The 26,743-nt window shown below is 43.8% G+C and overlaps 3 protein-coding genes and 1 pseudogene across 8 annotated transcripts in view; 2 read left to right on the top strand and 2 right to left on the bottom strand.

Moving 5' to 3' along the window:
* Positions 1-505: 505 nt before the first annotated feature.
* NFS1 (NFS1 cysteine desulfurase) lies at positions 506-20,831 on the bottom strand. The gene is made up of 13 exons (XM_036245088.1): positions 20,671-20,831; positions 19,965-20,074; positions 19,138-19,254; positions 17,333-17,416; positions 10,426-10,578; positions 8,096-8,189; positions 7,249-7,383; positions 4,582-4,739; positions 3,423-3,528; positions 3,269-3,350; positions 2,534-2,617; positions 2,044-2,133; positions 506-1,205 (listed from the first exon to the last, which is right to left on the bottom strand). The coding sequence occupies exons 1-13, from the start codon at positions 20,765-20,767 to the stop codon at positions 1,142-1,144; spliced, it is 1,374 nt and encodes a 457-aa protein (XP_036100981.1). The 5' UTR covers positions 20,768-20,831; the 3' UTR covers positions 506-1,141.
* Positions 13,930-14,941, top strand: LOC118618688 (annotated as a pseudogene).
* Positions 20,812-22,340, top strand: ROMO1 (reactive oxygen species modulator 1). The gene is made up of 3 exons (XM_036245089.1): positions 20,812-20,930; positions 21,111-21,241; positions 22,155-22,340. The coding sequence occupies exons 2-3, from the start codon at positions 21,111-21,113 to the stop codon at positions 22,261-22,263; spliced, it is 240 nt and encodes a 79-aa protein (XP_036100982.1). The 5' UTR covers positions 20,812-20,930; the 3' UTR covers positions 22,264-22,340.
* Positions 22,341-24,705: 2,365 nt separating this feature from the next.
* RBM39 (RNA binding motif protein 39) overlaps positions 24,706-26,743 on the bottom strand; it is a 32,859-nt gene continuing 30,821 nt past the window's right edge. For 2 of the 6 annotated variants that reach the window (XM_036245994.1, XM_036245995.1), the window contains exons 14-16: positions 26,310-26,415; positions 25,768-25,846; positions 24,729-25,677 (exon numbers count right to left, since the gene is read on the bottom strand). In XM_036245994.1, coding sequence (XP_036101887.1) covers positions 25,577-25,677; positions 25,768-25,846; positions 26,310-26,415 — 286 coding nt within the window. In that variant the 3' untranslated portion in view covers positions 24,729-25,576. Of the gene's footprint in view, positions 25,678-25,767; positions 25,847-26,309; positions 26,416-26,743 lie in introns of all 6 variants that reach the window. The other 4 variants (XM_036245997.1, XM_036245996.1, XM_036245992.1 and 1 more) reach the window with 3 other exon arrangements.

The following is a 26,743-nucleotide window of genomic DNA, read 5'->3' as shown; positions in this document are numbered from 1 at the left end:
AGAGAGAGAGAGAAATATCGACGTGAAAGGGACACATCAAGTGGCTGCCTCCTGCACAACCCAAACAGGGCCGGGGACAAACCACAACCGAGGTACGTGCCCTTAGCAGGAACCAAACCCAGGTCTCTCAGGACCACAGGCCAATGCTCTAACCACTGAGCAAAACCGGCCAGGGCTTGTTATTTCCTTTTACCACCCTTTCTTCCATATCTCCCATCACAATCTATAATAGACTTATTTGTTTACTCATTATTTTCTGTCTCTCCACAAGAATGAGGGCAAGGTCCTTTTTGGTCCTGTTAACCAATGTATCTCCCAAACCGAGAATAATATCAGGCTCCTGACAAGCACTCAAATAATTGTTGAAAGAAGAGCTATGCAAGCAGACTGAATCATCTATGGAAATCAAGTGTAGTAGTAGTCTGCTCCACAATTCCCAAGCACAGCTTGGAATTCTCCCTGAACCTCTCATAAAGTAACAGTAGATAGAGGAAGGTGATTTTATTTCTCTAATCTGCAAATTAACAAAATTTTTTAGGATAATGATGGGTAAAATCATATAGATATTTCTTGTTCCACTAGGTCAAAAGAAAAGAAGACAAGAACAGAAAGGCAAGTTTTCTAAGAAACTTTTTGTTCCATCTAAAGTCAATATGAAGAGGTGGTCTTTGGAGCCACAAAAAAGATTAAATCATGGTTGACTATGCTTGTTCCTGACGGAATCAGTCTTAATAGTAGCAGTAAGCAACAACTCAAATGTCCATGTACAGCATCAAGGTCCCTGAACAAAAGGCCTTCCTTCAGTTCTTCTGGCTCTCCCCACCAAGGACAAAGACATGTCCAGCAGCAGTATCATAACAAATGTCCCTCCTGTTTGAGGGTGAGACATCCATTCACCATAAGAGCAGAGAAGGAGTCCTGGAGAGAATGGGGAGTGTTCTCCACCAAAAAAGCTGAGACCCAGGAAAGATAGTTTTCCCATCTTTCTGGTCTTGGAGGTGAGCTGGTGCTGAAGTCAATTGGGCTATATCAATTCTGGTTTAAACGTGAAACACCCACTGAGTGTAACAAGGTGCAGTGCTGTGCATGGGTTGATGAGGCAGGAGCAGCCAGGCCAACACAAAGTCAGAGGCCCACTCTTCTAGTGCTGGGTCCACTTGATGCTCTTAAGGTCAATGCCATCCTGTACCATCTCCCAGAGAGGGCTGCCAAAGAGAAAAGATACTAAATGAGTGAGAGGTTAGAGAGGAAGCAGCCAACATTGGCTCCTAGGCCAAGAATCCTACTTAAAGGGAGTTTTCCTATACTTAAACTACAAAGCACAAATTTTATATTGATATTGCTACAATGACAACTACTAATACTATGAAAAACATCTGAATTTATGTACTTTAGTTTTTTAAAAATACATTTTTACTGATATTTAGAGAGAGAGGGAGAGGGGCAGAGAGGTAGAAACATCAATGCAGAGAAACATCTATCAGCTGCCTCCTACATGCCTCCTTATTGAGAATCAAGCTGCAACCCAGGCATGTGCCCAGGCCAGGAATCGAACTGATGCCCTCTTGGTGCATGGGTCAATGCTCAACCACTGAGCCACACCAGCCAGGCTATACTTTAGTATTTAAAAACATTTTTTCAGCCCTGGCCGGTTTGGCTCAGCGGTTAGAGAGTAGGCTCGCGGACCAGAGAGACCCGGGTTTAGTTCCCGCTAAGGGCATGTACCTTGGTTGCGGTTCGTCCCCAGCCCCGGTTGGGGTCGTGTGGGTAGCAACCACTCGATGTGTCTCTCACATCAATGTTTATCTCTCTCCCTCCCACTCTATCTGAAGATAAATGCAAAAATGTCCTCAGGTGAGGATAAAAAAAAATTTTTTTTTTCATATTCTGAAAATAAATAGCTGAGGAGATCCATATTCTTGCTTTGTGGAACCCCTAAATCCTAAAATCCAAGTATTCTCAAACTTTTGTTTCCAGCTGTGTGAACACCGAGTGTAAGCAATGCAATTTCTTCCAAAGGGTCTCTGGTACAACAGTGCATACCTCATTTCTCGAAGACGCTTCACATGGTAAATGCACTTCTCTGCTGTGTAGTCCACTTCCTCTTCTGTAGTGAAACGGCCAATGCCAAACCTGAAAAGGCACAGGAGAAGAGCTCTGCATCAGAACCCTAGCACTGAGATGAATTCATTCAGCAAAATCTCAGTGAGGATCTATCCACAAAATATGGAGTGAACATGGTCTTTCCACTCTAGGTCAGAGTTTCTCAGTTTTTATGGTTTGTGGAACAAAATCACCTGAGAAGTTTCTCACTCCTCCAGACCTAGTGAATCATATTCTCTGAGTGTGGGACTCAGAAATCTTCATCTTGCACAAAATTCCCAGATAATATTCAATGAAGTCTGAGAATCACTGCTATAGAAACTTTTATGCTGGAAGGAATAAGGAAAACTAGACTGAGGAAGACTATAACAGGAGATGAAATACACAAAAGAAGATGCCTTTCATAAATGTTACAGCTCAATTGACTGACCTGATAGAAGAGTGGGCTAAATCCTCATCAGTGCCAATTGCTCGAAGGACATAAGAGGGCTCCAGGGATGCAGAAGTGCATGCACTAAGGACAAAGATGCAAAGGCTTGCTAAGTTCATCAACATCTGCTTTTAGCCCCAAACTCCTAGTCTTGCTCCCATCCTTCAGGTCCCTGGAGTCATACCATGGAGACAAAAGAGACATTCTCATCTGTCAGAGCTAAAGGGCCTGATGCTACCTGCATTCTCTGGGATATAAATCTAGCTACTCTGGCCCATATGGAGGATAAACGCCTTGAGCAAGGACACTGCCACAGCATGACACCACACGATCTGGTCTGACAACAAGAGGCAGCAGAACATGTACTCACTCCTCTGTGAACGAATACACCATATTGTACCAGCCCAGATGGCAGCTAAACCCTTGGTGGCCTTTAAAGCATACTTCAGTTCTGGAGGCCTACAACAGAACTGCTAATAGAATACTAGAACAGATACGTGCATCTCCTGGGACTACAAAAGGTACAAAATTCTCCCCAGGAAGCCCTCCTAGAGTGGCAACTTCAGCCTGTGCCCAGCTAGCCAAAAAATAGATGCTCACAAAATTACCTTTATTCCTAGCCAAGAGCTCGTGTGCCTGTCATCTCTACGCTGGGAAGCTCAATAATCTGTTATAACACTTAGAAACGAGGTTAATTGGTCCTGCCACAGTCCCTATCTGTCTGGTCCAACTTACCTCCCCGAAGATAAGGCAACATCCTTGAGTGCCATCAGTAGACTCTCCCCTTCCACATAGGCAAAGGAGAGGTTGATACAACCTGGAAGAAAGAACAACTATTAGAGGAGTCTCAGTCTCAGGCTCTTCCAGAATAGAAAGGGAATGCCCATACCTGGATAATGGTGCTCAGGGTCCCCATTCATCACCACATCTGGAAGGTTCTTCATTATCTTCTGTGTTAGCCGCTCTGCTAACTTTGAAATTCGCTTGTGGTCATACTAAGGAGCAGGCAAGAGAAAACTAGGCATAGTGACCATCAACAGCATAGAAACATTCAGGACAGATGTGCCTCCTATGCCCAGATGTGACTGTGCATGAGACCTCCCTATTATCCTGTGTTACTCATGGAGATCATTGTATCCCCAGCACTGAGCAGAGCACCTGGTATGCAAAGGTGCTAAATGACTGAATACATGGTTCCAATAACTCAGAAATAAATGAGCTGATAACAACCGAAAGGGCTCATAACACCTCCCTCCAGATCAAGATGCCAGCAGACTGGCAGTTTTCTTTCTTTTTTTTTTTGTTTTGGTGGTATGTGCCCCTAGCGGGAACCGAACCTGGGACTCTCTGGTCCACAGGCCGACACTCAGCCACTGAGCCAAACTGACCAGGGCTCCATTGATTTTCTTAAAATAAAATTTTAAATGTTTTTATTGATTTTTTTTTAATAGGGGAGAGGAGGGAGGGGAGGCGGCCTGCGTCCCCCCTGGGAAAGGGGACCCCGGCCCCTGGCCTGCAATCCTATTGATTTTTTTTTTTAGAGAGAGAAGAAGGAAGAGAGAGATAGAAACTTTGATGTGAGAGGGAAACATCGATCGGCTGACTACTGCATGCCCCCTGTTGGGGATCGAGCCCACAACCTGGCTGGGAATCAAACTGGGATCTCTCAGTCCATGGGACGACACTTAATCCACTGAGCCATACCAGCCAAGCTCCACTGATTTTTAGAGAGTGGAAGACGGAGGTAGTGGGGAGAGAGAGCGAGGGAGAGAGAAACATCCATGTGCAAGAGATACATTATTCAGTTGCCTCCTGTACTTGCCCCAACCACAGCCAGGGATCTTGCAACCCTGGTGTGTGCTCTTGACCGGGAATCACCCCACAATCCTTCCGTGCACAGGCTGGTGCTCTAATCACCAAGCCACACCAGCCAGGGCAAGGACAGTTTTCTTAAACCTCCTCTTCTGGCAGAGATCTGACTCAGTCATGCCAAGAAGCCTCCAACAAGAGACCCAGCACAGGGGAAGAGAAAACTGCTCTTTCCATACCTCCATCTCCTGCTGTGCCACTTCACATGCAGCCCCCAGCCCCACTACCAGGGGTGTGGGCACTGTTCCAGACCGAATACCCCGCTCCTGCCCCCCTCCACTCTGCAGGGCCTCCACACGTACACGGGGGCGGCGGCGAATGTAGATGGCACCAACCCCTGGGGAACAAAGTTTGTTACAAAAAAGAGAAACAGAAAAATGCAGATGAAATAAAATATCACTTTCCAAAGGGGTCAAAATATTCTTTCAACTTTTCTGTAAGTTTGAAATTTTTCAAAATAAAAGTTGAAGGAAAAGAAGACACAGCAGTAAAAGCATAATACTTATCAAAATTATTTAACACCAGGAGGATAACTACCAGAAGGAATCAAGACTCATTTTGAGTTTAAAGTAGCTTCTTATGCATGTATAAAATGACATCATGCGATGCAGCATTATCACAATAGCAAAAAAAGTTGTAAACAACTTAAATGTTCACCATCAGGGAAATGGGCAAACAAATTATGATACATCCCTACAATGGAATCCAAAGCAGGTATATAAAAGGATGAGGAAGCTCCTTCTGTAATGCTGCTATAAAATCTCTAAGGTATACTATCAGAAAATTGGTGAAATCTTAACAGTCTCTACTTCAGTTTAAAAAAAGATGTATTATTAGGTGAAAAAAGCAAGATGCAGAACAATAAGTACAGTATGGTATCTTGTGAGTAAAAATATAGAGAGGTAGGTAGGGAAGTATATATGTGCTTTTAAATACATAGAATAATTTTAGAAAAATACTGAAGAAACTGCCTTCCCAGGGGGAACTACATGGCTGGGAGATGGAGATGAGAGACTTTCCACCTAGTAACCTTTTAGTAGCTTTCTCATTTGGAACCATGTAAAAATATTACCTTGTCTAAATAGAATAAAATTTTCAAAAAAAAAAAAAAACACCTTGAGTGGAAAACAGGAAGAAATCAGAATAGAAGTAAAAAAGTAGCATTATCTCCCAGGGTCAATCAAAACTTAAAAATGTGTATGCCTCATGACTTAGCAAACCCACTTACAGGAATTTCATACCAAAATATGAGCACAAATGCAAAGATAATCACTAAGTAGTCAAGAACTGTTTAATAGAGTAGGTACTTGATGAGATTCATCTCTCACACAGAACAACTTTTTAGGCAGAAACTGTAGGTACTATAAATAGTTACGAAGAACCTGTGTTATTTTTAAATAATTTTAAAATAATTTATGTACCAACTGCATTTATTAAGAAATATTTCATTTTTCATCAAATTCAAGTATCCTACACTATCTAAATCTCTACAGTTCCCAAGTTCAGAGAGAAAAATGCTCAGATTAGATTCCATGTTTGAAGTGAAGGAAACCATGTTATCTAAATCTACTTAAATCCCTCATTCAGAAAGCAGGACTTGGATAGTAAGCAATACCTTTACACATTTAAGTGACAAGCAGAGCTTCTGCTCAATGAGTTAACTGGCTTTATTGAAACAGATGTACCTTCAATTAAAGCCAATAAAGGCTACACTTTAGTTAAATATAGAATGGCAGTTGGACTTTTTAAAATAATAGCTCACAAAAACACTCTTTTTGACCTCTGGGAACATTTAGAAGTCATCTTACATACTTCCAGGAGCTATCACACCTTTTCCCATTCAGATGACACATTCTGCAGATACAAGTGTACTGGCATTACCAACCACCACACAACCTCACCCCTGAGACAGAGGAGGAATTGTTTGTTTTTTTATGGCCACTTCCATGAAATAGAGGACAACAGCATTTTCGCAAAGTTGGGGTGAAGAGGCAGAATTCTAACTAGAAAACATTCCTAGGTCAACAGGACCATATGGAATAGACAAGTATTCTTGAGAGACTAACAGGAGCATAGACAACTAAGTCTAGAAACAAACACCAAGAGATGTACAAGCCCACATAATCATCCTCTAGGCCAGCGGTTCTCAACCTGTGGGTCGCAACCCCTTTGGGGGTTGAATGACCCTTTCACAGGGGTCGCCTAAGACATAACAATAGCAAAATTAGTTATGAAGTAGCAACGAAAATAATTTTATGGTTGGGGGTCACCACAACATGAGGAACTGTATTAAAGGAAGGTTGAGAACCACTGCTCTAGGCTTAGCAAGATAAGGGGAATGAAGGACTCAAAGAATATTGCTCTCCATATCATAGGGGTCAGACAAGGTAGATGAACTCCAAATTAATGTCTATATGCTTTCTAAGGATTTTTCTAAAGAGAACAGGGAAGAATTGTCTGCTACATAGTAACTATGAGGATCTACAAATAGGCAAGTATTCTTGGCTATTGCTAAATGACACTTGCAGTGTGCTCTCCCTTTCAGGAGCACCCCCGTGCCTTTCCCATCTCCTTCTTCTTCCCCTTTGCCTTTCAGTCTCCTAAGGCTCCAAGGGCCCTTCTTTTGATTCTATAACTTGTTTCCTGGGCCTAGGTTGCCCAGCTGGCTCACTTCTGTAACTTTCTAAATAAACTTTCTCTTATAATTGGAGGGAAAATGACACTTGCATTTTGCAAGGCACTCTGAATTTACAATTTCTTCTGAGAGCAATGGTAGTCCCAAATGAGTCCAAAGAACACCTGTCAAAGGAGGTACAGAGCAGAGGAACTCTAGGAGGGGTTGGTACCTTTGGGACCATATATTTTGTGACCACTGATGCTCATGAGATCAATTTTCATGTCGTTGACATCAAGTGGGATTTTTCCAACAGCCTGTGCTGCATCAGTATGGAAATACACCTTTCTGGAACTGCAAATCCGCCCTGTGAGAACAACAGAGGGGAAGAACAATAGCACAATGTTGGGGAGTCACCTGGCAGTGGTCCCACAATATATCATGAGTTCTAAGGCAAAACTGCATCTGGCATTAGCTTCTAACCGTAGAATAAATCATATCTCTCTCTCTCTCTCTCTCTCTCACTTTCCAACACTTGTCTTTCAATATATTAGATAAACTCTCATATCCTTTTTGAATTAAAAGAGGCAAAGATAGCCCTAGCCAGTTTGACTCAGCGGTTAGAGCACTGACCTGCAGACCAAAGTGTCCCGGGTTCGATTCCAGTCAAGGGCACATACCTTGGTCCCCAGTCCTGGTCGGGGTTGTGTAGGAGGCAACCAATCGATGTGCCTCTCTCAGGTATTTCTTTTTCTTTCTGTCTTTCGAATTTGCTAATGTGACTAAGAGGGTGAGTATTGGGCTCTAAGTGAGCATAAAAAAGATGTTCAAAAGTAAAAAAGGTCATAGAGGAAGAGAAAAAAGAGTAGAGGTCTTGGTTTTATTTACTATAGCAACTGCAATAAAACAAAAAGAATATAAAAGGTACTAGACTTGGATTCAAATACTGGCTATGCCATTTACAGTGTCTCCTTCCCCAGATTTTCTTACTGTTACTCTATAAAGTGTTATAGCTCCCAGTCCACTCCTGCTCCTCAGACGAATCCCAGTGGTGGGCAGGAATCACCCATGATACTCACCTATTTCAGCAATGGGCTGTTTCACTCCAATCTCGTTGTTCACAGTCATGACTGAGACCAGGCTGGTATCGGGCTGGATGGCAGCCTCTAGTTCCTAAGAATATCAGGAGTAAGGAGGCTATATAGTACCACCAAGTCCTCCCTAACTTAGAACATGGGCAAGCTTAGTCTTGAAAGCAACCTATCAGAATAGTGACAATACAAAAATGCTGCTGGGGATACAAAGAAACTGAATCATTCATACACTATTTGTGGAAATGTAAATGGTACAGCCATGCTGAAAAACACTTTGGCAAAAAAAAAAAAAAATCACAAAACCTTTTGGCAGTTTTTATTCTTTATAAAACTTGTGGACAAAAAGGGGTGTTGTAAAAAAAAAAAATCAGTGACCAAAAGTAACCTCACATGATGATCTGATTAAAAAAATCATAACTGGATTAAAAATGAAGTTAAAAAATAAATTCCTAACTGGGCAGGTTGTGGTGGGTACTCATGCTCCAGGTCTATAACTTCTTTAGCAAAAGGTTTATCTTTGCCTTAAGCAAGCCCTGTCCATTGTTCTTGGGCATCTAGGTTAACACACCTTTGAAATACCAGTATAATCCTCTTTTCCACATCTCTCAGAGGTGTAACCTCTCTTAAAGGAACACATAATCTTGTTAACTATCCTGTGAACCAATTATAGTGATTTCCTCTCCTTGCTTTCTCCCACCTTCATGTAATCTTCCCTATGTTCCATCCTTAATTCCAAATGTACATGACAGGGTTCTGTCTACAAAATGCATTTTAGGATTTGCCTAGGGATGTTAGCACCCAAAATCTAGTGCATGAGATGCTTGGAATCACTATCTAAAATGTACATATAAGGCGGGGGGTGAGCGGAGGGGAGGAGGTCAATGGGGAAAAAAAAGGGGGAACATCTATAATACTTTCAACAATAAGATAAACTTTTAAAAAAGGAAAAGCAAACAAACAAAATAGACATAAGAATATGGGCAAGCCTGGCAGGTGTGGCTCAGTGGTTAAGCATCAACCCATGCACCAAGAGGTCAGTTCAATTCCTGGTCACGACACATGCCTAGGTTGTGGGCCCAATCCCCATTGGGGGTCATGCAGGAGGCGGCCAATCGATGTTCTCTGTCAACAATGTTTCTCTTTCTCTCTCTCTCCTTCTCCGTTCCTCTCTCTCTGAAATCAATAAAGAAAAAAAAATTTTTTTAAAGAATATGGGGCTAGCCCTGGCCAGTTTGGCTCAGCGGTTAGCACATCGGCCCGCGGTCCGGAGAGACCCGGGTTCAGTTCCCGCTAAGGGCATGTACCTCGGTTGCAGCTTGTCCCCGGCCCTGGTTGGGTCGTGTGGGTGGTGACCACTCGATGTGTCCCTTTCACGTCGATGTTTCTCTCTCTCTCTCTCCCTCCCACTCTATCTGAACAAAATATCAAAAAATGTCCTCGGGTGAGGACTAAAAAAAAAAAGAATATGGGGCTAGCTCAGGGGGTGTGGCTCAGTGGATTGAGCATCGCCCCATGAACTAAGAGGTCCCAGTTTGATTCCTGATCAGGGCACGTGCCTGAGTTGCAGGCTCGATCCCCAGTAGGGGGTGTGCAGGAGGCAGCCAATGGATGTTTCTCTCTCATATCCATGTTCCTTCCTTTCTAAAAAAATAAAATCAGCCCTGGCCAGTTTGGCTCAGCGGTTAGAGCGTCGGCCTGCGGTTCCGAGAGACCCGGGTTCGGTTCCCGCTAAGGGCACGTACCTCGGTTGCAGTTTGTCCCCGGCCCTGGTTGGTCGTGCGGGTGGCAGCCACTCAATGTGTCCCTTTCACATCGATGTTTCCCTCTCTCTCTCTCTTCCTCTCTCTCCCTCCCACTCTATCTGAACAAAAAATGTCCTCGGGTGAGGATAAAAAAAATAAAAAATAAAAATAAAATCAATAAAAACATTTTAAAAAGTTATAAAAAAAAAAGATTATGAGGCAAAAAGGGAAATAAAACTACACCTCCTCTTTAGAGTGGTAAGAGACATCAGTGTAGGGGAGGAGTTCAGAGCATTGACATGGTATGAGCCTCTGGCATCCTGTGCATATGCCCAGTGGCTCCCACACAAACCAGGAAACACCAACAAAGCTGAAAAATACATCCTCTAGAGAAAAGGAAAAAGGTACACACTCAAAGGGAACATACTCTTGGTTTCTCTGCCAGGCCTATTTCTCTATATCCCACTTTCATCATTAGATCTAGTCCTTCAAGCTTGAACTGAGGCTGAAGAGATACATGCACAGGATGAAGCCATGCTCCAATTTTCCCCTCCTGCCAAGAGCCACTCCTACCTTCAGGTCAATGATCCCACTCTTCTTCACTGGGAGGTAGGTGACCTGAAAGCCCTCAGCTTCCAGTGAACGGCAAGAGTCCAAGACACATTTGTGTTCTGTCTGGGTGGTGATCAAGTGCTTTTTCCGTGACCGATAAAACTTGGCCACCCCCTATAAATTGGTGGTGGTAGAAGGAAGGAGAATATACTCAGAGAAATAGCAATGACTTTGATCCTATTTGTAAAGGGAAAGTGGGCTCTAACATTAATTCTCTGGCACCAACTAGGTGTCCTACAAATCAATTTAATTCTGATGCTAACTACCCTGAGTTAGTGCAGGTTAAGGGGCTCGGTCCCAGAAGACTGCTCCTACTTCAAACACTACCTGCAGGTCCTGAGTGTCACAACCACCCACCCATACTTCTGCCCAGCTGGCTACAAATTCAGGGCTTCCCACAACCCTCTCAATTATTCACTATCATGACTCACAGAATTCATTGAAAGTGGTGTACTTATGATGAGGGTTCTATTATATAGAATACAATACAGGAACAGCCAAATAGAAGAAATGCATAGGGTGAGGTCTGGAGTCGGGAGGGCACAAAGCTTCCATGCTCTCTTCTCGTGGAATCTAGGCATGCCACCTTCTCACCATACCTATGAGTTCACCGACCTGGAAGCTCCTCCAAGACTCGCTGTCCAGAGTTTTGTGTTTTTTTTTTGTTCAGATAGAGTGGGAGGGAGAGAGAGAGAGAGAGAAACATCGATGCGAAAGGGACACATCGAGTGGCTGCCACCTGCACAACCCAACCAGGGCCGGGGACAAACCGCAACCAAGGTACGTGCCCTTAGCGGGAACCGAACCCGGGTCTCTCTGGACTGCAGGCCGACGCTCTACCGCTGAGCCAAACCGGCCAGGGCTGTCCAGAGTTTTTATGAGGTTTCATTACATAGATATGACTGATTACATCTTTGGCCACTGACCAAACTCAGTCTCCATCCACACTCTCCTACCCAAAGGCGAGGAGAGCTGGAAGTTCCAACCCTCTAATCACATGCTTGATCTCTCTGGAGTGGCCAGCCCGTCCCTTGAAACTAAGGGCCCACCATGAGTCACCCATTACCATAAACTCAGATATGGTTAAAGGGCCTTGTTTTGAATAAGAAATGACAATCCTATCATTCAGGAAACTCCAAGGATTTTTGAAGCACAGGAAAAGAGAACAAAGACCAAATATATTCACAGATGAAAAACAGGGAACATGCCTATCCTTACACTCCTAGCAAAAGCCTTTCTCTTTTCTTTCTATTTAAATAGCAAAACATGCAAATGTGGGGATATTAATACTAAAAGCTAGCAGTGTAGAAGTGAAACTCATACACTATTCCTTGCTAATGGCAGTATTCATGCTATAACTCCTCAGATAATTATTTTTTTAAATATGTTTTTATTTTTTTCAGGGAGACAGAAACATCGATGTGAGAGAAAAACATCTATCAGCTGCCTTCTGCACGTCCCTCACCAGGGATTAAGCCAACAACCCAGGCATGTGCCCTGACTGGGAATCGAACCAGGACGTCTCAGTCCATGGGAGGATACTCAATCCACTGAGCCATACCAACTGGGCTCCTCAGAGAATTACGTAGAAAGAAGTCTTAAAAGCTGGTCTGGCCAGTGTGGCTCAGTGGTTGAGCGTTGACCCACGCACCAAGAGGTTGCCGGTTCGATGCCCGGTCAGGGCACATGCCCAAGTTGTGGGCTAAATTCCCAGTGGGGGGCGTGCAAGAGGCAGCCAATCGATGTTCTCTCTCACCGCTGTTTCTATCTCTCTCTCCCTCTCCCTTCCTATCTCCCTAAAATCAATAAAGAAAAAAATTTAAAAAAAAAGAGCTATATTCACATCTTGGCCGGTGTAGCTTCGTGGTTAGAATACTGTTGGCCCACACACCAAAGAATCACAGGTTCAATTCCTGATCAAGGGCATGAACCTGGGTTGCCAGTTCAGTCCCTGGCCCTGGTCAGGGCACATTCAGGAAGCAAGTGATGGATGTGTCTCTTTTTATTTATTTATTTTTATCCTCATGTGAGGACATTTTTGCATTTATCATCAGATAGAGCAGGAGGGAGAGAGGAGAAAAAGAGATAGAGAAACATCAATGCATCAGAGACACATCGACTGGTTGCCACCCACACAACCCCTACGGAGATCGGGAACAAACTGCAACCAAGGTGCATGCTCTTAGCGGGAACTGAACCCGGACTCTCTGGTCTGCGGGCTTACGCTCTAACCGCTAAGCCAAACTGGCCAGGGCAGGATGTGTCTCTCTTATATCATTCTTTCTTTCTTTCTTTCTCTCTCTCTCTCTCCATCCCTCACCTCCCTACTTCCCTTCCATTCTCTCTCTAAAAAAGAAATCAATGGGCCCTGGCCGGTTTGGCTCAGCGGTTAGAGCGTCGGCCTGCGGTCCGGAGAGACCCGGGTTCGGTGTCCGCTAAGGGCACGTACTTCGGTTGCAGTTTGTCCCCAGCCCTGGTTGGTCGTGCGGGTGGCAGCCACTCGATGTGTCCCTTCACATCGATGTTTCTCTCTCTCTCTTCCTCTCTCTCCCTCCCACTCTATCTGTACAAAAAATGGAAAAATATCCTTGGGTGAGGATAAAAAAAAAAAAAAGAAATCAATGGAAAAACTATCCTCAAGTCAGAATTACCACCCCCCCCCCCCGAAAAAGCTGTATTCATATTCTTTTTTTTCTAATCCTCACCTGAGGATATTTTTTCGTTTTTTGTTCAGATAGAGTGGGAGGGAGAGAGGAAGAGAGAGAAAGACAGACAGACAGAGACAGAGAGAGAGAGGGGAACATCAAGGTGAAAGGGACACATCAATTGGTTGCCACCCGCATGACCCAACCAGGGCCGGGGACAAACTGCAACCGAGGTACATGCCCTTAGCGGGAACTGAACCCGGGTCTCTCTAGTCCACAGGCTGATGCTCTAACTGCTAAGCCAAATCGGCCAGGGCTGTACTCATATTCTTTAACTGTGATTCCTCTTTTGGGAGTTTACCTTAGAGAAATATTTCAAAAGATAGATGAAGCTACAGAAACAAAATATGCTTTAGTTATATTTACAGTCCTCAAGGAAAATGGAAAGGTTTAAACACATCCAACAAGAGAATGAATAGTACAATGAATACTGAATTGTGATAACACAACTCCATAAACAAGAATGTAGTTATAATAAAAATAATGGAATTTGGCCCTGGCCAGTTTGGCTCAGTGGTTAGAGCATCAACCTGCGGTCCAGAGAGACCCAGGTTCGGTTCCCAGCGTGTGCCTCAGTTGCAGTTTGTCCCCGGCCCTGGTTGGTCATGCGGATGGCAGCCACTCGATGTGTCCCTTTCGTGTCGTTGTTTCTCTCTCTCTTCCTCTCTCTCCCTTCCACTCTATCTAAACAGAAAGTGAGAAAATGTCCTCGGGTGAGGATACAAAAAAAAAGTTGCTCCTGATACACGGAACCGCCACCATGGCCACCTACAAGCTGGTGCTAATCCGGAATGGCGAGAGCATGTAGAACCTGGAGAACCGCTTCAGCGGCACGATGCCAATCTGAGCCCGGCGGGGCACGCGGAGGCGAAGTGCAGCGGGCAAGCACTACAAAATGCTGGCTATGAGTTTGACATCTGCTTCACCTCAGTGCAGAAGAGAGCAATTCGGACCCTCTGGACAGTGCTAGATGCCATTGACCAAATGTGGCTGCCTGTAGTGAGGCCTTGGCATCTCAATGAGCGTCACTATGGGGGTCTGACTGGCCTTAATAAAGCAGAAACTGCTGCCAAGCATGGCGAGGCCCAGGTCAAGATCTGGAGGCACTCCTATGATATCCCACCACCACCGATGGAGCCCGACCATCCCTTCTACAGCAACATCAGTAAAGATCACAGGTATGGAGACCTCACTGAAGATGAGCTACCCTCTTATGAGACTCTGAAGGACACTATTGCCAGAGCTCTGCCCTTTTGGAATGAAGAAATATCTAGGAAGGGAAATGAGTATTTTTTTTTTTAATCCTCACCCGAGGACATTTTTCCATTTTTTTGTTCAGATAGAGTGGGAGGGAGAGAGAGGAAGAGAAAGAGAGAAACATCGACGTGAAAGGGATACATCGAGTGGTTGCTACCCGCACGACCTATCCAGGGTCAGGGACAAACTGCAACCGAGGTACGTGCCCTTAGCGGGAACCGAACCGGGGTCTCTCTGGACCACAGGCTGATGCTCTAACCGCTGAGCCAAACTGGCCAGGGTGGGAAATGAGTATTGATTGCAGCCCATGACAACAGCCTTGGGGCATTTTCAAACATCTGGAGGGTCTTTCTGAAGAGGCTATCATGGAGCTGAACCTGCTACCTTGTATTCCCATTGTCTATGAATTGGACAAGAACCTGAAGCCCAACAAGCCCATGCAGTTCCTGGGGGATGAAGAGACCATGCATAAAGCCATGGAGGCCGTGGCTGACCAGGGCAAGGCCAAGAAGTGAAGGCAAGCAGGCAGACTACTTTCCCAAGGACACCCTCCCTGCCCATCCCATTTCTCTGCATCTCTCCTCTGCACATGTCACACTGACCACATCTGTAGGCATTTTAGGTTGTAGCTGCAGATGGGGACTAGTGGCTTCCAATTTTGTTTTAGCCATTTTGTCTCTTATACCCACTTCCTTGATGCAATCTAGTCAGGACCCTGTGGCATGGGTCCTTACTCTAAGGCTGAGGGAAGAGAGTCCAAAGGTAGTAACTCTGTTTTGTTTTTGTTTTATTTTTTGCTAGTGCTTTGTTTATTACTAAGGACCTGCTGGAGTAGGGGGATAGGGAGGAGCCATGCTAAGGTGTGACCAATGAGGAGAGGAAAGGGAGCCTATTTGTGTTCCCAGGAGCAGTCCTGTGCTATTTTGTATTCAGGTGACTGGGAGGCTCTAGTCATTCTAGAGAAGATGAATGCATGGTGATTCAAACCAACATTTCCTCCCTGACCCCAGAAAAGCTGGCTCCAAAAGATTGGGATCAGTCCTGAATGTTTACGTGTTGCATTTACTTTTACAAAAAAGAAAAAAGTATATCTATATAAAATAATACAAAACAAAAACCCTTCTGGGGTTTCTAGTGGCAGCTGTACTATCCCACATGTGGTCATCACAAATAAGCCATTCCTCACACCAAGGTGGGATAAGCTCCTTTACTTGTAAGGTATAGAAGTTATCCTGCTGTGTGTTTTAGAATCCCTCCCCTGCCTTATTGTTTTATGGCAGTGAAATGTCTCTTGATCATGTTCAGGTGTGTCTTTCACTGTGTCTGAGTTCTGAATCCGGTTCCAGTTGCTTGGCCCTGCCACTTGGGCCCAGTATGCATTCTGAACATAACTACTAAATCTTTTTTCCAGATCAGAATAATAAAGGAGTGATGTGCAATAAAAATAAAAAAAATAATAATAAAAAATAAAAGTTGCTCCCACTCCCATCTCACCTACAGTGTAGCATGCTCTAATAGCAGATTGGTATTTACTCTACCTATCCAGGAGACTAACATCATCACGACTATTGTTAGCAATCCTTAACCTCTAGGTTTGGGATCTGTGAGACCTTTCAAAGCAAACATTTTCAAAGTTTTGAAACCATCCCCATCTTTGGAGGGACCTGGCTCTGTGGTCTCTGCAGTCCAAAGGACACTTTCCTGCTAACAGGATCCGGCAGAATGCTGGTGATTCTGGAGCCTGTCCCAGGCCACTTACACTCAGAACAGGTAAAAACAAAAAAAAATACTGAAAGCACAGTTGAGAGACAATGGTGAGAGAATGTGAAGCCAGAGTTGAACCTACAGCAGCCATAAGTTATCAGAACCAGGGCATTTACACAAGTGATCCTGGTAACCAGGCTCAACTGAAGGTGATTATGTTCTACGAAACACAATCGTGACTACTGAAAGTGGAATTTTACTTTTATAAGTAGCAAATATCTGTATGTTCCAAGGATAGAATGACTGACCCTAGATTGGGTAACCAACTGAATGCCTGTAGAGGGCACCATAGTAACCAGTACGTACTTGAAAATGGGGGACATCTGCCCTGGCCAGTTTGGCTCAGCTGTTAGAGCGTCGGCCTGCGATCCGGAGAGACCCAAGTTTGGTTCCCGCTAAGGGCATGTACCTCAGTTGCAGTTTGTCCCTGGCCCTGGTTAGGTCATGCGGGTGGCCACCACTCGATGTGTCCCTTTCACATCGATGTTTCTCTCTCTCTCTCCCTCCCACTCTATCTGAGCAAAAAATGGAAAAGTGTCCTCGGGTGAGGATTAAAAACAAAAAAGAAAATGGGGACATCTAAAGAAACAAGAGCAATTTGTTGCAAACAATCTGATTAGAAAGAAAAGGGAAGGCTGAGAGGAGGGCAGACCTGAAATCATATATATATAAGGGAGAAGCTGAGAAACATGCCCAGTTGCAAATGCATTCTAGACTTTACTGTGATTAGATCAAGAGAATGGGGGAAAGTGTTAAGTCATCATTGTCCACTCTGTGAAGTAGCTGCTGTCTAAAAAATCAAGTGGTTAATGGCCCAAGAGCCAACTCCTTTCTTATCCATCTATCTTACTGAACTCAGTTCAATAGGAGCAAAGATTTAAGACGGCAAAGGGTTAAAGGAAGCAACAAATCAGAAAGAGTGTGTGTTGCCCTGGCCGATTTGGCTTAGCCATTGGAGCGTGGGCCTGTGGACCAGAGAGTCCCGGGTTCGGTTCCCATTAGGGGCACATACCAAAAAACAAAAGAGTGTGTGTCTTCTCTTCACAATAGGGTGGAGTGGGTGGCTGGCAAATACATGTATGAGCCCAGATGATAGAAGGATACCATCTCTCAAGTCAAGAAAGCCCGATATGCCCTCTTACCTTAATTGCTATATTATTGGATTCAGTAGCGCCACTAGTGAAAATGATCTCACGAGGATCAGCCCCAATGAGAGAAGCTACTTGCTGCAAGGCGAGAAACAGAGATAAGTAACATCAGTTCCCCAGGAAAGTACTTGATTACAGGACCCAGCTAAGACAGAACTCTAAATCAAGAAGAGCTCCACTGTATTCTACTAACTGTCCAAGAAGAAGCTCTGTCCCTTCTGGGGTCACACAAGGATAAATTCAGTTACATCCCAGATCTCAGGCTCTTTTCCAGCTCAATACAAAATAATAATAATAATATTGGTGGTTTTTGAAAAATGTATTTTTACTGATATTAGGGAGGGAGAGGTAGTACGAAAAACATTGATACAAGAAAGAAACCAACTGGTTGCCTTCCTGCAGGGATCAAACCCACAACTTGGCTATGTACCCTGACCAGGAATTGAACCAGTGACTTTTTGGTGCATGGTATGATGCTCAACAAACTGAGCCACCCTGGCCAGGGCTAATACTGATGTTTTTAAGAAAGCACTATAGTGGCCCTGGCTGGTGTGGCCATTGTTTGGAGCACAGTCCTATACACCAAAAGATGGTAGGTTTGATTCCTGGTCAAGGCACATACCCAGGTTGAGGGTTCAATTGCCCATTCAGGGCACATGTGGAAGGCAACCAATCATGTGTCTCTCTCTCTCTCTCTCCCGCCCACCCCCACCCCTTCTTCTAAGATCAATTTTAAAAACTTTTATAAAAAAAGAGCCCTGGCCGGTTTTGCTCAGCGGTTAGAGTGTTGGCCTGTGGGCCACAGAGACCAGGGTTTGGTTCCCACTAAGGGCATGTACCTCGGCTACAGTTTGTCCCCAGCCCTGGCTGGGTCGTGCGGGTGGTGGCCACTCGATGTGTCCCTTTGAAGTCGATGTTTCTCTCTCTCTCTCCCTCCTGCTCTATCTGAATAAAAAATCGAAAAATGTCCTTGGGTGAGGATAAAAAATATATATATATATAAAAAAAAAAAAAGAAAGCACTGCCCGGCTGGTGTGGCTCAGTGGTTGAGCATCGACCCATGCACCAAGAGACTGATGGTTCGATTCCCAGTCAGGGCACATGCCCAGGTTGTGGGCCAAATCCCCAGTGGGGGGCATACAGGAGGCTGCCAATTGATGTTCTCTCTCATCAGTGTTTCTCTCTCCCTGTCCCCTCCTCTGTCTCTAAAATCAATAAAGAAAAAAAATTTTTTTTAAAAAGCACTATTGTGCTCTTCATATATATAGGTGTTGGGTTAATAAACACAACACTAGTATTGTCTCATTTAATTCCCCCAATAACCCTAAGGAGTAGGAACTATTACAATCTGAGGCTTAGAGAAATCAGATAACTTGCCAAAGGTCATTTAGTTAGGAAATGCGGGAACTAATCAAATGCTTTCAGAGGGACTCCAAGGCCTGCACTCTGAATCTCTTTCTCAAAGAGTTCCAAAACAGCCCGGTCGGTGTGGCTGAATGATTGAGGATTGACCCATGCACCAAGAGGTCACCAATTTGATTCCGGGTCAGGGCACATGCCCAGGTTATGGGCCAAATCCCCAGTGGGAGGCATGCAGGAGGCAGCCAATCAATATTCTCTCTCATTAATGTTTCTATCTGTCTCCCTCTCCCTTCCTCTCTCTCTAAATCAATTTTAAAAAGTAAAAAAAAAGAGTCCCAAACCATTTCTACCTCCACCCATACCTACCAAGAAGGAAATGCCTCCCTCAGGCCACTGAATCCCTGATATCAGTGCCTCCTAGACTCCCCTGTACTAACCTGGCGAGCACGTTCCATGGCTGCCTCACTCTCCCAGCCATAAGCATGTGTCCGGGAATGTGGGTTCCCATAGTAGTTGACTAAGTAAGGGAGCATGGCATCAAGCACCCGAGGATCCTGAGCACAACAGAACACATCAGTTTTCTTGAGCCCATAAGTTAACTTAGGCCCCACTCCATCCCCTCAGACCTGCCTGAACACACTCCCAACCCTTCAGACACTACCTAGATTAGGCCTCAAACATTATTCCAGTCCCTCAGGTAGTAACTAATTATCAACCTAATGTACTCCCACTCCCAATCCATCTTGAATCAGGCTATTCTACCTTCTCCCTGGGTAATCCACAAACATTGTCTTGTCCTGACAGCCATTTCTGCAGGTGTTTACATTCCTACCAGGAAATGTGATCTACAAGGAGCCAGAACATGACAGAGTCCATACATTGGTGAAAACTTGCATTAATTATTCAAGTGTTTACCATGTGCCAAGATGCTAAGGGCTGTTTTATGTCTTTAAATCCATTTACTACTTGCCCAAATTCACAGTTGCTAAGTAGCAGTCTTGCTAATTCCACAGTCCACACTTTTAAACTATTACTACAGTGCCTGCACTGAAGTGATGTGACCAAGAGCAACAGCTTGCAAGTTGCTGAGCCATTTCTAGTGGACTACAACTTAATTCTCCTAACTCCCAGCTCACTGCTTTTCCCAACACACACTCATCAATGGCTCTTAGTTCTACAAGGATCCAACCATTTCTGTACATTGTCACTTCTACAATATAATTCCTATAAACAGCATTGGGAAGAGCTGCCCCTCCATCCTTACCAGAGGAGTTGTAGCTTGCACATCCATATACAGAGGTCGCAGCACCGACTCCACCTCCGGAGCAGTGGCTGTATCTGAGGGAACAGCAGACTGGGGAGCATGGTCTGCAACTGACAAAAATATGGAACGGAGTGGCCAGGTGAGAGAGGATGCAACTATGGACACAGTCTATCCAAGACAGCAGAAGGTAAAGGCCGGACGGAGGTGAAATAAATTTAAGGAATGCTCGGCTTGAATCTTAATGAAAAAGGCAATAAGACATCATAGGATTTGAACAAACTGTAAAAGGAGGTAAGGGACAGGGTTCTTCCAGGGGGATGTTGGGACTATTCAAATTGCGTCCTTGGGAGTGGGGTGGGCTCTGAAAGGACAAAGCCATTTAGAAGGAATGTGGAGACACAGTAGATAAGATCTCCTTTAAAGGTCACTGGCTGGACGACTAGCATCCCTAAAAGTTGGCCAGAAGTCTGAAGGCCGAGCCTCAAAGGCTCGGAGGGCCTGTGGGATAGGACGTGAGGGGGGTCGCGGCGAAGCCACTAAGAAGACCGCCTGGGAAAGTCAGAGGGGTGAAGCCAAGGGGGAAGGTCAGAGGGTCTGGGTAGCGAGCGGAACAGGGAGGCGACGGCATATTCAGGTGCGTCGCTGCGCAGAGGAAAAAGGTTTGCGCCTCCTGGGAGGGTGGCAGCGAGAGGGACTCGGGGCGTACCGCGCAGGCGCAGACCCCGAGTGGGCGCCTCAGGCCTCGGCCCCGCAGCGGCGGGCAAGGCCGCAGACACCCGCCTCCAAGCAATCCGCAGCAGCATGGTCCCGGAGGCACAGCCCCTCGCCCTAAGCGGCTGCAGTCCTTAGCTACAGACGCCCGGAAGTACTGTTCAGCGCCCCGGAAGCGATTCCTCGGGCCACGAGCGCGCTCCGCCTCGCGTTCCGTGTGAGACGTAGAGCTGAGCGACCGAGGCCACGAGCGAGGTGAGGTGGGGGCTCGGGGTTCCGAATCCTGAGAGGGTGATGGAGTCGAGTTACATGCTGATTTTCTTTTCCGAACTCCCTGGAACCCTTAGGCCCGCTCCCCACCCCATTTCCCCTGACCTCGCCCGACTCTCGGGCTGGCGGCCAGGCCTGCATTTCCTTGATCCTCGAACCCCGCAGATGCCGGTGGCCGTGGGTCCCTATGGACAGTCCCAACCAAGCTGCTTCGACCGCGTGAAGATGGGCTTTGTGATGGGTTGCGCCGTGGGCATGGCGGCCGGGGCGCTCTTCGGCACCTTTTCCTGTCTCAGGTGAGGGGCGCGGGTGGTGACCTCTGGGCGGGGCTACCGGACCTTCCCGCCCCGCTCCCCTGGGCCAGAAGCCTGAACAGAGCCTAACGCGTTCCAATCTTCTCGCTGTCCAAAGAGCGACACCGATTGCCTGACCACCTTCAGTGTGGAAGGACAGGTTGGGATCCTAGGTGCTTGACAATGTGAGCTCTGACTTAACCCCCTCTCTGTCGCTGACTCGTTCTGTAACTTCAGACAAGTTGAGCCTGGTTTTCCTCAAGTGGAGATTGTCAGTAACGTCTACCTCTTAAGAGTTGTAAGAATCAAATTTGGCACAGAATCTGGCACATATTAAGTGTTCAGTAAATGGTTATTGCTGCCGCTGCTGTTATTTCCAATTTCACATCGTGAAAGAAAGTTGAGCAGTTTTACTGTACTGGGAGCTGGATGTAGAAATGTCATTTTCACAGGTAGTATTGTTCCCTATTTTCCAGATTGTAAATTACCATTTACTGTGCACTTTGTGTGTCAGTCGCTGTTAAATGCTTTATCTCAATTCTGTGAATGTTATAAGCTTTTTACACAAGACAGCCTGTAAAATGACTCCACACTTTCAACACTAAGGAATTGTCTAAAAGACAGCTGTTGTTATTGGTTCATATATACATGCTCTAGAGGTAAAACCAGCACAGAGAAAATGATTTCTATGTACTTGACACTGTATTTGCTGCCTCCCAGAAACTAAAGGCAGTTAGTCTGTGATAGATCCTTTTCAACTTGTCATTACCCATCCCTGGTGGGAGGGGATGTCTTGCCAGACTTCTGGAGTGCTTGCTTTATTAGAAGCACACATTGGAATACGGCAGTAAATGCTTCTCCTCCCTGTAGTGTTTTTGTTCGCAATTGGCCCCATTTTGGTTTCCTCCTCTCTCAGGATTGGAATGCGGGGTCGGGAGCTGATGGGCGGCATCGGGAAAACCATGATGCAGAGTGGCGGCACCTTTGGCACATTCATGGCTATCGGGATGGGCATCCGATGCTAATCAGGGCAATGGTTGCCCACATCTACCATCAGTCCCAGCCCATGTACTATAATAAAAAGACTGAGTAGTCTGTGTGTGTTGGAGGCATTTTTTCTTCTCATTCAGCCTATTATGCAGCTTTGTTAGAGATTTTCTGAGGTGGGCCGAGTAGATCTTTATCACTAGACTTGTATGTTAGATCCAAAGTTATAAAATTTTTCCATGCCGGAACCTTTCATAGATTCTAGTCAGCTATTACTTAAACTTTTGTCAGTGCTATCAAAACCTTTTTAAAGGTGATAAACTGAAGCTACAAGTTGACTTCATTTCCTCAAAGTCACAATTTAAAGGGGGGATTTATTATTCTTCCATTGGTTTTGAGACTGAAAAGAGAACATCAGTGTGAGAGAGACATCAATTGGCTGTCTCCTGTATGACCCTGACCAGGGCAAGGATTGAACTTGCAACCCAGGTTATGTGCCCTTGATCAGAAATCAAACCCAAGACCCTTCAGTTCATGGGCCAACACACTAACCACTGAGCAAAACAGGCCAGGGCAAAAAGGTTTTATTTTTTATCCTCACCTGAGGACATTTTTCTTTTTTTTTTGTTCAGGTAGAGTGGGAGGGGGAGAGAGGAAGAGAGAGAGAAAAATCGATGTGAAAGGGACACATCGAGCGGCTGCCACCCACACGACCAACCAGGGCCGGGGACAAACTGCAACCGAGGTACGTGCCCTTAGCGGGAACCGAACCCGGGTCTCTCGGGACCGCAGGCCGACGCTCTAACCGCTGAGCCAAACTGGCCAGGGCCAAAAAGGTTTTATTTTAGATGCAACGTTTATCCAAAAATTGTCCAGATATTGCTTTTGGCTTGATCAGAGACTCAACTATCCACTGTGAAGCAAAATCAAATCACTTACTTTTGTAGCTTCTCAACTAATTCAATCCCAGACGATTCTCTATAAATTGTATAAACTGATCCCCATCCCCCCACAAAATTGTTTTAATTGGTTAGGTTCTTAGTAAATGAGTTAAATGCTTACCCTCACCTACTCCGGCCACAGAAACCTTGCTAGATTTTGCTATAAACTGCATTCTCCATTAAGTTGTCAGGTTTCTAAAAAAATGGTAGTTAAGAAACTAGACATATTTTGCAGTAGAAATCAAGGACAGTACCAGAATAGCAACTGCAGCTAAAGATTTTCCAGAGTAGGATGCTATCTACCTGAAGGGTTTCACTCAAAATGGCAATTTGCACTACTTTTTATGCATTACATATTCAAGTTGCCAAACTTGTTTGTTTCATTTATAATCTTAACTTCATTCTGTGGTGGTGAGCTAAATTTTATGCCCTTATATAATAAAGACCTATGGCCACCTTTGCTGGCCCAGTTCCTTGGACAGAACCAGGGCTTAATTCAAGAACAAAGAATTTGATAATGGATACTTTGGAAAGAAAATAACATTGACAGTATCAGTCAGTCCCAACACTGCTGCCATGTTGAAAATATAAAGTTAACTTTGATCTTGAAGCTTTTCTTCAGGTTAAGTAACTGAAGCTTAAATTAAGGAAGCAATTTTGGACTAAATACTCTACTCATCAAAAGGATTGGTAGATATTAAAGCTGATTAAATATCTTGGCATCTGAATAAATGTAACATAAGACTTGTGCCTTACTGCTAACAAATCAATGCAGTAGAAACAAATTAGGTAAGGAAATCAGTATTTGAAGGTAATTATTCCTCATTAGGAGCAACACTGCCTACCCAAAGGTTCAACCTAGACACAGCTTGAAGCACATATAGTTCAGAGTATAAATGGTTGAAGGCCCACCACCCATGTTAAAACTCAAAACCCCATAATAAACTAACAAATGTTGCTCAGCTGGTGTGGCTCAGTGGTTGAGCATCAACCTATGCACCAAAAGGTGGCTGGGTTTGATCCCCAGTCCACACATGCCTGGGGTTGTGGGCTCCATCCCCTGGTAGGGGTTGTGCAGGAAGCAGCCTATTGACGTTGATGCTTCTCTCAGATGTTCTGATCTCTCTCTTTAAAATAAAAACAATCAATAAACATTAAGTAACAAATGCATTAAGTCAGGGAAATCAGTTTGAACTAACTCCATTATTTGTTCAGTATTTACTTTGAAATAATAATGCACTTTCCCACAAAGATACTCAGAAAACACAGCAGACTTAACAATGCCCAGATTTAAGGCTAGGATGAATTTGGTTTCCTTTTTGGTAAATCCCTGTTTTAATACATTATCCTAAATAAGTACAATGCCAAGATATAGTGATATGTAGGAATGTAGAGACAACTTGAGGGCAAGACTTTATCCAGACTCTAATAAGAATTTTCCCAAAGAGGCAAATACCAAGTAACAAAAATCAAAGAAACTAATACTCTATTTTCATGTTTCTGTGACTTTAAAACATTTCAAAAATGAAGATTTCTTGTGGCCTTTTTAAGAGACTTTTATTTGAGTGGTTCTTACAAAGATTGTTGCAATATGAAAGTCATTTGTTTGATAGAAATATCAAGCTGTCTTGTCAAACACACTGAAGTAACCCAAAAATATATTTCAGAGCTCACAGAGCTTAAAAAGAGCAAAGATTATATGCAACCAGACAAAACCTATTTCTGCATTTCCTATTTCTTGCTCAGACTGCTTTGCTTACCAGACCAGACTGTTACTAAACATTGTGAGGAAATGCAGGGATCATTTTGTTTGGAATCGTAGACACACTAGAACACGTATTTACAAAGAAACTTTTACAGATACATTAATTGAAAACATACCATTCAGAAATGTAATTTTGAAATAATTTTCTTGCCAATTGATCAGAGTGCAAAATGAGATGTTAATCAAACAGCCATTTAGCTGTCTTGAATTTCCATATACTAAATGTGTATTTCAGAAACCTCTGCTAAACCATTATCCCATATCAACACATTAGTGAAATGTAACTGCTGTGTAAAAAGTTAGGCTTCTGAAATGAAACATTAAAAACATTATATCCCTGTCTGCCTTTTTACATTAAGCACATTTGTTCCTCTAGAACTATTCCTATATATCCTTAATGTAATTTTCTACATGTACATTTAAAAGGCAGAACAAGAGAACAGTTTTGTATACAGTGGGATTTGCTAGTTAGGGAGAATGAGCACACTGCATTCCTGTTAACATTTTTATTTTTTCACGGTAACAGGAATTGTATACAAATGACAGTAGACCCTTGCCTCTTTATTTTTATCTAAATAAAAGATAACTCAAGATGAGTTCTCAAGAAAGAAAAAGAGCTATGTACATAAGAGACTATATCTTCCTTCATCGTCTACTTGGAACCAGTAGTTGTGTTGCTGTCATAGAATCAGGAAAGAGGTTGTGATAAGTTGGAAGAGGTACATATGCTGCTGTTATCATTTTACCTGTTGAAAGAAACAGATATTGGTAGTTTAACATCTTTGCTTAAATTAATCAGAAAATCACTGGGGGGTTGGGGGGTGGGTCAAACTCACCAGCAAACCACCTGCCATGCAATGCATTGACAGCAGCAATGGCTGCAGCAATTGATGGGCACTTCACATACACATTGCCCTAAAATACAACAAAAAAAATGGTTAAGGGCATTGCCATAAACAGCATGAATTTGAATAGGTGTATTCAAGTTTCCTGTAGAAAACTCAATAATCTGTAACTACATCGTTTTACTAGCTAATATGTACACCTAGAATTTTATTGGAAATGTTTTACTCTCCCAAAGGCTTGCTTGTCCATATACTATCTTTTATGATTTTAAAGCTTCTGACGAATGAATTAAGAGGCCAGAATTTCACAGCCAAGATTTCAATGAACTAGCAACACTACTAATCTAACCCTGAATTATTTTGAAAGTATCTTTATTATGAAGCGTGTTTATTCAGTCGGTATACTAAAGCTTCTTTCAGGAAAAAAAAAAAAAAACCACTCTAAAGAAAGACAACGATCATAATATAACCCAAGTATTTGTGAAGCTTAAGACACAGAACAACATTTTTGCTTATTTAAAAGATCAAAATACCTGAGCTGAATTTTTGTCAACATAAATATGAATAACTCCTCCATGTTTATTACATTCTTCAATAACATCATCCTTAATCTCTGTATCCCATCCAACTTCTTCTTCTCTGTAAGGAAGTTATCAAGATTTATTAGACACTGTTCTAACCTATAAAATATTACATACATTTTCAATTGTATAAAAATCAAACATTCTTTCAATTTAGAAAATTAGTGCTGTTAGCAGGTACAAGGCACTAAAGAAAATAGGATATAAAACACTTTCTAACCAAGCTTATAAATTTTTAACACTGTCATTTAAATAGTTCGTTGACATTTTTCAAATGATACTTACACTAAGAGTTTAGTACGATTTCACAGACAAAGCTAACACAAGAATACAAGTCTCCAAGACTATATCTATATCTATGGTAAACAAATAATATAATTGCAAAA

Source organism: Molossus molossus, unplaced genomic scaffold (genome assembly GCF_014108415.1).
Source record: "Molossus molossus isolate mMolMol1 unplaced genomic scaffold, mMolMol1.p scaffold_m16_p_6, whole genome shotgun sequence".
In the NCBI taxonomy this organism is placed as follows: domain Eukaryota; kingdom Metazoa; phylum Chordata; class Mammalia; order Chiroptera; family Molossidae; genus Molossus; species Molossus molossus.
This window is presented reverse-complemented; position numbering and strand designations above follow the sequence as displayed.

Excerpts from the sequence above, each read along its gene's own strand:
- NFS1 (XM_036245088.1), bottom strand. The coding sequence starts at position 20,767 with ATGCTGCTGCGGATTGCTTGGAGGCGGGTGTCTGCGGCCTTGCCCGCC. Across the intron at positions 19,255-19,964 it reads TGCAAGCTACAACTCCTCTG|GATCCTCGGGTGCTTGATGC; the intron begins GTAAGGATGGAG and ends TGTTGTGCTCAG. Across the intron at positions 2,618-3,268 it reads GTTGCCTTATCTTCGGGGAG|TGCATGCACTTCTGCATCCC; the intron begins GTAAGTTGGACC and ends CTTTGTCCTTAG.
- ROMO1 (XM_036245089.1), top strand. The coding sequence starts at position 21,111 with ATGCCGGTGGCCGTGGGTCCCTATGGACAGTCCCAACCAAGCTGCTTC. Across the intron at positions 21,242-22,154 it reads GGCACCTTTTCCTGTCTCAG|GATTGGAATGCGGGGTCGGG; the intron begins GTGAGGGGCGCG and ends CTCCTCTCTCAG.